The sequence below is a fragment of the Chinchilla lanigera genome, unplaced genomic scaffold, assembly GCF_000276665.1.
Source record: "Chinchilla lanigera isolate Chin_1 unplaced genomic scaffold, ChiLan1.0 scaffold00063, whole genome shotgun sequence".
NCBI lineage: Eukaryota > Metazoa > Chordata > Mammalia > Rodentia > Chinchillidae > Chinchilla > Chinchilla lanigera.
This window is the reverse complement of record NW_004955464.1, coordinates 11,381,349-11,391,745: the sequence shown is the minus strand read 5'-3', so window position 1 is coordinate 11,391,745 and position 10,397 is coordinate 11,381,349. Positions and strand designations below refer to the sequence as shown.

The 10,397-nt window shown below is 39.8% G+C and overlaps 1 protein-coding gene across 4 annotated transcripts in view; it reads left to right on the top strand.

Annotated features, from left to right (window-relative positions):
- LOC102010235 (cytochrome P450 4X1) overlaps positions 1-10,397 on the top strand; it is a 42,217-nt gene that overhangs the window by 23,688 nt on the left and 8,132 nt on the right. For 3 of the 4 annotated variants that reach the window (XR_001236710.1, XM_013521752.1, XM_013521750.1), the window contains exons 5-9: positions 3,300-3,427; positions 3,510-3,664; positions 4,369-4,472; positions 5,001-5,191; positions 9,079-9,212. Coding sequence is in view for 3 of the 4 variants with exons in the window: in XM_013521752.1 (XP_013377206.1) it covers positions 3,300-3,427; positions 3,510-3,664; positions 4,369-4,472; positions 5,001-5,191; positions 9,079-9,212 (712 nt within the window). In the remaining variant the exon portion in view is untranslated. Of the gene's footprint in view, positions 1-3,299; positions 3,428-3,509; positions 3,665-4,368; positions 4,473-5,000; positions 5,192-9,078; positions 9,227-10,397 lie in introns of all 4 variants that reach the window. The other variant, XM_013521751.1, reaches the window with a different exon arrangement.

The following is a 10,397-nucleotide window of genomic DNA, read 5'->3' as shown; positions in this document are numbered from 1 at the left end:
GCTCTGGGTATTTAGCTCAACTCATGTAGGACATTGTTGTGGGATCCAGGCCCTCAGCTGGATTCCTTGGTCTTAGTGTGTGGACAGATTTCCTGCACTCTTTTGTATACTGTTCTTTGCGTGACTTATAAATAATCATATAAAGTATGTGCCCTGTATTATGTTGTTCCCCTTGCAAAATAAGCCGCCCCAAACCAACACATACAGATAATGTACAATTACCTGTTGAGTGATAGATGTTTATGTAAGCCTTTGCTATGTTCTTTGGGGGATTAAAAGAATAAAAAGTCCTGGTCCTCTGTCTTAGATATTGTCTGAGACTATACAGCAGTAGGCCAGATTCCAAGGGGTGATATTCAAAGAGTAAGTGCTGTAAGTAGAAGATAAGGAAGCCAAGAGCAACTATAGTAGCTTCAGACTGCAGAGCAGATTCAAATTTACTATGAAATATAACATAGGCATAAATGCATAGATAAAATGGATGAAAGAATTCTAGGAAGTGTAACGCTGCCTGACCAAAAGTTCAGAGGTTGGAAGGAACTTGTCCAATAGTCAATAAAGGACTGGGCAAAGAGTGTCTCTATTAAAGTCACAGATGTGTTTCCTTTATAGGAAGTGGAGAATCATAAGATCACCTGCATTTTTCAGAGGGACAGGAGCATGTTGCAGAAGAATGCTCCTGTGGTCAGTCTCTGATTTATAAATGAGTTCTATTCCAAAGCTTTGCCCTTACAATGGTTTTAATTTTAAAATTGCATTTCTTATAAAATTAGACAAAAAGGTACTAGTACAGTTTCATCATAAACTTTTTTCTCAGGAATCACTGTTACAAGTTTGCTAGCTGGGTTCTCAACCAAGCTCAGAAGAGTAGGTTTAACCGGAAGCCTGCTGGGTTCATGCTGAAAACATTAGTGCGGGTTCTTGAAGAAGAGACCAGAGAGCACCAGGAACAGGCTAGGGAGTCTTCTCTCCAATTCTGTTGCTGCTTAGCATTCAGCACAATTTCAGATCTGCCAGGGGCTATATCTGAGTTCACCTCCATTTCTACGAACCATTTCTGTCCTAACTTCTCAGCCCACACTACCCTGAAATCCTCTCACTTTCTCTCTCCATCGAATGTTTCCAGAACACCTCCCACTCTGAAGCTTGCCCTTCTCACTTCTTCTAACCTCACCATTTGTATTCATCAGTGTCTGCTTTATACATTTCTTAAAATATCACACTCAGACCCATTAATATGTACAACTGGAGATATGTTAATCAGAAATAATTTTTTTAAACAAGATCTCACTATGTAGAGCATGTTGGCCTTGAACTTGCTTATGTAGCCCAGGCTGGCCTCAAACTCACAGCAATTCTCCTGCCTCAGCCTCCTGAGTGCTGGGAATACAGGTGTACAGCACCATGCCTAGCCCCAAAATAAAATTTTTTAAAAGTACCTAATTCAGATGTAAGTTATCTAACTAAACAACTGACACTTAGGTAAAAGCTTTCCAAATCCTCTATGCCTTTTGTTAAGTTTCCAAGTCTTCAGTACCTAGCTTCATGCTCAACAAATGTAGGTTGAACTGAACATACACATTTCAATTGATTTGCAACTTTATACAAAGAATACTTATGGTAGCAAATACATTTACCACTGGAAACTTTCTGCCTATTTAAAAGTCAGGCAAAGCATTTCAGGTGGTGTGAGTGGATCTCTCTCTATGGGAAAGTTGGATGGGCACAGGATACATTTGGCTAGGAGCCACTTACAGTAACTACCCTTCTCAGATTAGCTTTGTCCCCAATTTCTGAACCTAAACTATTTTTGAAAATGTTCCAATTCTATTTTAAGTATAGTTACTGTGGTTGAGCATAGTGGCAGAGTACAATTGCTCCAAAAAATAATATCAAGAATCAACAAATGGAATCATATTAAACTAAAAAGCTTCTGCACAGCAAAGGAAACAGCCAACAGAATGAAGAGATAACCCACAGAATGAGAAAAAAATGTTGCCAGCTATTCTTCAGAGGACTAATATCTAGAATATATAAAGAATTCAAAAAAAATTAGATCCTCCAAGTAAAAGACCCAATCAAAAAATGGGCAACAGAAATGAATAGATGCTTCACAGAAGAAGAAATACAAATGGCCAACAGATACATGAAAAAAAAATGTTAAACATCTCTGGACATTACAGAAATGCAAATTAAAACAATACTGAGATCCCATTTTACTCCAGAAAGAATGGCCATCTTCAAGAAATCAAATAATAACAAATGCTGGGGAGGCTACAGGGAAAAAACCTTTTCACATGGTTGATGGGAGTGTAAACTTACTGTAACTGTTATGAACATCGGTATGAAGATTCCTCAAAAACTAAAACCAGAAATTCCATTTGACCCAGCTACTCCCCTTCGAGATATCTTCCCGAAAGAGTTAAAGACATCACATTACAGTGATACATGAATACTCATATAGCAACACTGTTCACAGTAGCTAAATCTTGGAAGCAGACTACATTTCCATTAACAGACGAATGGATAAAGCAAATGTGGTATTTACACAAAATGAAGTACTAAAGAAAGATAAACTTGAGTCATTTGCAGGAAAATGGAGGCACAATAATGTTAAAAGAAATAAATCAGACACTCAAGCTTAAATACCTCATGGGCTTTTGTGTATGAGAAACCAAAAAGTATAAATAAAGAGTAAAATAAAAGATAGGTCATAACAGGGAGATAGATCTTTTGCAAATGGGAAAGGGACCAAGAGATACAGGGAGGGGAAAGGAGAGGGCAAGGAGATAAAAAAAAAAAAGAAAATGAGACGCGTTGTGTACATATATCAATACCCCACGAGGTATGTGATCATTATATACTACAAACATGTATTAATAAAAAATAAAAATTGGAAAAGAGAGAGAGAGAGAATAGTGGTGGGGTATCCAGCAAATTGGGTATTGAAGGTGGAGGAAGCCTTAAGGAAACCCCTCATAACTACAGGGCTTGCCCTGAGATGACTGGCTTTCTGGAACTCTGGTCTATTTGGAAGCTGAGTTATGGTAATGATATGGTAATGATCTAAAGGCCACTTACCAGGTATACAGTTTGTTCCATGCTCTTCCTTGCTCAGCTGGTACATGTTTCCCTGCCTTGTGCCCAAAGTGAGCACATGGCTCATTCACTGTCTCACCTGGGATTCCTGCAAGGTCAGGGCTGTGTCCCTTAGGTCCTAAGGAAAGTGTCAAAGTGGAGCATGTATGTAAGGGCAGTTTCATAATGATGACGATGTTGATCTTGACCTCCTCTGCCAGGCGAAGTGGGAGGAGATCTGTGGTGCTCAGGACACAGCTGTGGAGGTTTACAGGGACATCAGCTTGATGGCCCTGGACATCATCATGCAATGTGCATTCAGCCAAGAGACCAACTGCCAGATAAATGGGTCAGTCACAAGAAATTTTTTAAAAAATCAAATTGTTTGCAACACCTAATTATTAACACCTTATCCCAACTTGCCTCTCTAGCACCTATGATCCTTATTTGAAAGCAACATCTGAACTCAGCAAAATCATATTTTATCGCTTGTACAACTTCTGGCATCACCATGACTTAATTTTTAAATTCAGCCCTATGGGCCACCGCTTCCAGGAGTTGAGCAAAGTGCTCCATCAGTACACAGGTAAATACACAGGTATTTTGCGGGTTTGGTTTGCCCACGTCCGTACACTGTCATGATTGTACTATTTCTATCTAGAGGTATAGCCTCACTGTGCACAGAAGTATTTTTGTCCTTAATGAAGCTTTTATAATGCTCAAATGAAATACAACTTGAGCCCTTGTCAGATAGTTTTATCTGGATATTTATTGAAACTGGATATTCCGTTCCAAGTTTTCCAGGCATAGGATAGACTCTTTATTACATAAATTCAAATTTTCCCTAAATCCAGCAAGCTTCCTTGGTTTATGGTTCTATTAATTCCATTCCATATTTGTGCGTGCTTTTTCATCCCAGACCCTTCAGTTATACATTTTTTGGCCGGTATTTGCTTTTGTTTGATAACTTCCATAAAGATAAGACTTCAGGCTGAAGAAAAGAACGATCACTTGCATCTAAATTTGAAATCATCTTAATTCCACTGCTTACCTACTGATATAAACTATGGTTCAGGTCTGTTGTGTTTGTCTTTGGAACTTTAATAAAAAATTGTCCATTTGATGGAAAAAGAAACCATTCTGTGTAAATTAAATCTATTTAAATGTAATATACCTACTCTGGCCTCTGAAAAGGAGTAAGATTTGAAGCTATTCATGGCCCCTGCCTGGTTTTATAATTTATTTGACTTTATTATCACTTTGGTAATGTGGAGGTATTATTCTACCTAGAAAATGTAATCCAGGACAGAAAGAAATCCCTCAAGGCTGGAATGGAACAGGATACGACTCAGAAGAAATACCAAGATCTTCTGGATATTATGCTTGGTGCTCAGGTAAATTTTCCAAATATCTGAGCTTGCTCAAACAGCCAGTTATGAAGGTGAACACATTGTAAATGGAGAAGGGTGGGGCGACAAAAGCAAAACTGGTCAACTAATCCAGCGGACAGAGTTTTGAATTGAGGGGCTGGATCCACGCAGTTTGTGGTAAAGAGAATTTTACAATTCTACTACATTACATACTTGGCAGGATTTGGAAATTATCATATAGATACACATTTAGGGACTCACATAAAAACAAATCACATGAGTAAGCATGTAAAATGAGGAGGAGGAGGTGTTGAAAACTCTGGATAAAACAGAATTTGAAGGAAATTTCTGGGGCCTGATACCTGCTTCTTAGCTAACATTGGTTTTCCTGTATGCTCTAGGCAAAGCCTGGCTCATATTATATATTTGTTGAACTGAATTAAAATTGCAATGCTTATTTGAAACTCTAATTGTTTCCCCTCCATCCATTATTTTCACTGGGTCTCCAAAATGGTACCTCATGAGCTTATGGTTCGTTATTGGACTTTCTAGGCTGAAAGTGAAGATGGCTTTCCTGATGCTGACCTGCAGTCTGAGGTGAGCACGTTCATGTTGGCAGGGCACGATGCCTCTGCAGCGAGCCTCTCTTGGCTTCTCTACTGCCTGGCTCTGCACCCTGAGCACCAGGAGCGATGCCGAGAGGAGATCAGGAGCACCCTGGGGGAGGGGTCTTCCATCCACTGGTAAGATCTACACCCTTAAACAGTTCATCTTAGCTGTCCTCCTGGAATTTTGCTCTATTTGTCCCCTCGTATCTTAGCAACCACACTGCCTGAAGATGGATGTATGTGGAAGCAGAAGAGGCAGGTTATTTTTCTGCTTTTCCTCAAGAGGGGCCAAAATTAGCCCCTTGCACTTTATGAAGAAGTTCACTGATTCAGAAATTACCTGACATTGTTTTTCTACTCAGTGATGTGCAAAATGTCTTGCTTCTTTCTTTCACCAAGCTGTAGCACATTGGAAATGAGAGCTTCACCTGAGGCTTGTAGGTAGAGCTCGAATGATAAGGCCGAGGTGGGTTTCTCTTCTGAGAGAGCAGAGTAAGCAACAGCATCATTTAAGGCCCCCGATGGATTCTCTCTCCCATCTCCTTTTCACTAATTTCATTACTTAGATGGACTTTGGACTTGGGAAGTGGTACCAAACAGTACACACTGCAGTTGAGTTTAACAAATGTGGACTAGTTACTGAGACTCTAAAAATGACTGAGATTTGATGTAAGTCCTAACCCCAGTGAACTCATATCTGAAGCAGGATGTAGACCTCCATACAGTAAATTGAAACATAATGTGCTAAGTGCAATAATACAGCTATGTGCTGTCCCCACTGGGGAGACTTAGGAAACAGCCCCCGTCCCCAGCATGTGGTGCTGAGGTTTAAGGAGACTTTGTAGGAGATCTAACACTTGTTCTGCCTCTTATAGGATGAGTAGGAGTTAGCCAAGTAGAAAACTTCAACTCTATATTAAACGTATTTTGCTGTTATTAAATCCAGGTTATGGATTTGCCCCTCAAACATGCTATTTGCAAAGAAAAAGCGTGTCCCTGAAATAGTTCACCCTAGCTGATGGGTGAAAGGAGCAGAAAGGTAAAAATGCTAAGGGCTGCTGAGCTACATGACTAGGGAAAAACTCACCATAATTTTTATGCAAAGGTTAGGTGAAACATTTTTGAAACAAAACTTGAAAGTATAAAGTTATAATAGACATCTTATTTTATAAGAAGATGACAGTTATTTTCTACCATAAATTAAAGGGTTAATCTGCCTAGCATAAAACACAATGTTAGGTGATCATCTTTAACAAATAAAGAGTGTACGTATATCTATACATGTGCATATATATGAAATTTTGTAACCTTTAACTAACATCTTCCTAATCCTGCACCCTCTTGATACCCACCATTCTCTACTTCTGTGAATTCAACTTTTTTAGATGTATAATTGAGATCATGTAGAATTTGTCTATTCAGGTCCTTTGCCCATTTTTAATTGTTTTATTTGTTTAGTCACTATTGAGTTGTGTGAGTTCCTTATATATTTTGGGTATTAATCCTTTATGCTAATATTGCCAGTATTTTCTCCCGTTTTATATGTTTCTGTTCACAGTGCACTGTTTCCTTTGTTGCACATAATGTTTTAGTTGATATAACCCCATTTGTCTACCTTGGCTTTGTTGCCTGTACTTCAAAGATTGCATCCAAAAAACTTTTGCCAAACCCCATGACAAAAACTGCTCTCATTTGTTTCTTAGTTAATTAGTTTGTTTGCTTTAGGTTTACTGTTTTAGATCTTATGTTTAAATATTTAATCTATTTTTAATTTTTTGTATATGGGGTGAGATAAGGGTCAAATTTTATTCTTCTGCCTATGCACATCAAGTTTTCTCAGCACGACTTGTTAAAGAGGATATCCTCTCCCAGTATGTGTCCTTCTCACCTTTGTTGAAACTAAGTTGTCCATAAGGTTATGGATGCATTTCTGGGCTCTCTCTCCCATTCCATTGTTTTATATTTCTGTTCCCGGGAAAGAACCATGCTGTTTTGACTACTATGGCCTTGTAGTGGATTGTCAGATCAGGCAGTGCCTCTCGCAAAACACTTTTATCTGAGGAGGCTGTGAACTTATTGCTGTTGTGGGAGAATCCAAGTGAGGAACTTCCTACTTTCCCCCATTGAGTAATTTTTTTTTTCTTGGTACCGGGAATTGAACTCAGGACCTTGCACTTGCCATGCAGGCGCTTGTACTGCTAGACTATATCCCCAGCCCTAGTAATCTTTTTTTTTTTTTTTTAATTCATTCAATTTGGAAAAACTGTCTATCACTTTTCAACATGAATTAGATATTTTAACTTTGACTAGGCATATATTTACACAACTCAAATCCTGACTTTTCTCGTGTTTACTTGACCTAACTGTGAAAACAGTAAGTCTCTGCTGGATGAGAAAATGAAGTCCAGATGATCTGCTGTCATCTACTTTATCAAGAGACCGTCCAAGAGTATTACAAAGAAAAATATACTTTCACTCTGTAACATGCACTTCTACCTAAAAGTTAATGAAATTTGTACCTGGCATTCTAAAATTTTATAATTCTTCTAGACAACAGTAATAAAACAAAGAGCATTTCTGGGAACGCTAGAAAGTTGTTCAACTTTTCCATTTAGCTCCTTGTCAGCCACTTTCCACATTGAATTAGAATTCTTCCTTTTGCACCATAATAAGCTAGGGGAAAAAAACTGTTTCCTTAATTATGCAAAGTGCCAGGATGAGCAGAAGTATCCTTTTTATGCTGAGCTTGAGGAGGAAAGAATCCAAAACTAAAACTTTACATTACCAAATGACCAGTGGCTGCATTCAAAATAAGTCATCAAAAAATTAAATGCAACTACAATAAAACAAACAGACCAAGTATATGCAGACATTTTATTGGGCCAACGTGACTAGCAAGATGCAAGTAAAAAAACAACTATTCTTCGGGGGCTGATACTTCAAACTTGCTCTGTGGGTCAAGTTCTTTTCATCTAGAGGGCAAAATCCTGAGCAGGTATTGCAGAGCTCCCATCTTTCAGATCACAGAATCAGTCTCCTGCCACTAAGCAAATTGTCTAATTCATGGTAATAGTGCTTCAAATACTCATCCACCTTGAGCAGCGCTGTCCATCCCAGTTTGATACTTCTTTGAGCCTGGAAGCCAGCAGAGGATGAGGGATTCATTCTTGGCGTATTCTTACTGACCAACTCTTGCCCTACTCAGAAGTTTCTTCTTCTGACCCTTCCAGCAATGGGTCCACAGGGAGCAGGGACAAGGAGAAAGGGGCTAGAACTATTGTGATTGTGTGCCCAAAGGGTGTGGTGGGTACACCTGTGGGTTTCCTAGAGACTCCCTCCCTGGGACTTTCCAATGGTCCTTCACAGGGCGAAGGGATCCTAATCTTTGGGCAGAGTCTTCCTCTAGCCGGTTCTGGAGCTTTCTCTCCCTCTGAGCAGTTCACTGATACAACAGACACATTTGCACAGTCCTGCCTTGTCACAGCTGCTCTCACTTGCTTCTCTGTCTGTGGTAAGGCAGTGCCTTTCCCATCACCAAAGTCCAGGGTACATTTGTCAGAACATCTCAGTGACACTCAGGAATCTCCCTTTTGTTTATTTAAGATGGGTGAAGTACCTCCTCCATTCTCCATGGCACTCTGCCATTTCTACAATTCTCTTTAAAGGGTGCAGTTTCTCTCTCGTACCTCTCTAGGCTTCTCTTTGCACTCCCTGGTCATTCCTTACATGTTCCTGCTTTATATGATGAGCTAAGGATTGCAGAACTGATTTTTTCTAAAATCTCCTGGGCAAATCCTTTACTAGTAGCTGAACACTTGACCATGTAGTTAGGATATATAGCTCCTGTTGAGTTACTCTAGCTCAGCTGATCCTGAGGCAGAAAAAGTCCCATTTTGACAATCTGTTACATATACTCATGACAAATGCACCTGAGGTGAGGACAACATTAAATAGAAAAAACTCGTTATTTTCAAACTGAGCCTGGAGTCTGAGTCCCTTCCCTCCCTCCCTCACCCTCACAGGGACCAGCTGGATGAGATGTCCTACACAGAAATGTGTATCAAGGAGATGTTCCGATTGATTCCTCCGGTGCCATCCATCTCCAGGGAGCTCAGCAAGCCCCTCACCTTCCCAGACGGACGCTCGTTGCCTGCAGGTCTTTGTCTTTTCGTAAGCAGCCCCTAGACACCCTGGGATCCTGGGGATCGCAGTAACAACAATGGGTGGGTTTCTTGGCTCTTAGAGAAATCAAAAGATAGCCTGAAGCGCTGGTTATCTATGAAGAAATTATAGGGTAATTTCTTCATCAGATACAAGTTTCAATGAAGTTCCCAAGGGACATGACCAATTACAACAAAGTTGAGCCCAGAATCCCAGCCCAGGATCCCTTGTGGGACATTACTTCTAATATAATCTTTGTTAGGCTGTTTGAGGACCTAATAAGACTTCATATGAGCATCATTGTCTTAATCTAAAAGACCCAGGAGGGCCTCATCATCACAATAGCATCCTTATGTGCAGCACTGGGTAGTTTACGTAGAACCTTCAAACACATGACCTCATATTTTCCCTTGAAATGTAATATTAATGGACATTTATGCAGGGATTTATGATTTATAAAATACTTTCAATGTAACAAAAACCTCACTTGGGATCCCCAGTGTGTAGAGGAGGGCCCACACTCCAAGCATACAGGTTTCTGGGCAAGACACAGAGAAGGTAGCAAGGTGAGGCGACATACCCTTCCCCTCGGCTGCTTTGGGGTTGCTCAAGGCAAGCACCTTTTACCGTAACTTTGGCGACATATCCAAAATTAATTTATCAGGATTATTTCTGGCAACAAAAGAATTCTCAAATTTTCTCTCCTTTGTCTTTTTAAATCACAAAACCTCATAAATATTTGCCAGAATTCCACACCTTCTGTGGATAAACAGCACCAATAGGAATTAACCATTGGATCTAACATGATGGAATTACTGTTCTGTTCCCGTGTAGCCAAACTGCCCTACGTACCAGGGCTTTATAGTCCTTAACAGATGTTTCAGTAATGTCCTTATGTGGCAGAAAATGGCAACATAGTTTAGTGCTTTGATATGATCCCAACAGGTCCTTAGAATAGAATCATAAGTTAAGTAAATCATTGTTTTAAAAACAAGGTAGAAACCCAAGCCTCACCTTCCTATGACCCTCTCCCTGGTGTCATCAGCAACAGCACACAGCTCTGCAGGAAGTCATCTCTTTCCCTTCAGAGGAAAATCTTGTGGAAGGACTGTAGAAACAGCAGCGTACCTTTTGCTCTCTCTCTCTCTCTCTCTCTCTCTCTCTCTCTCTCTCTCTCTCT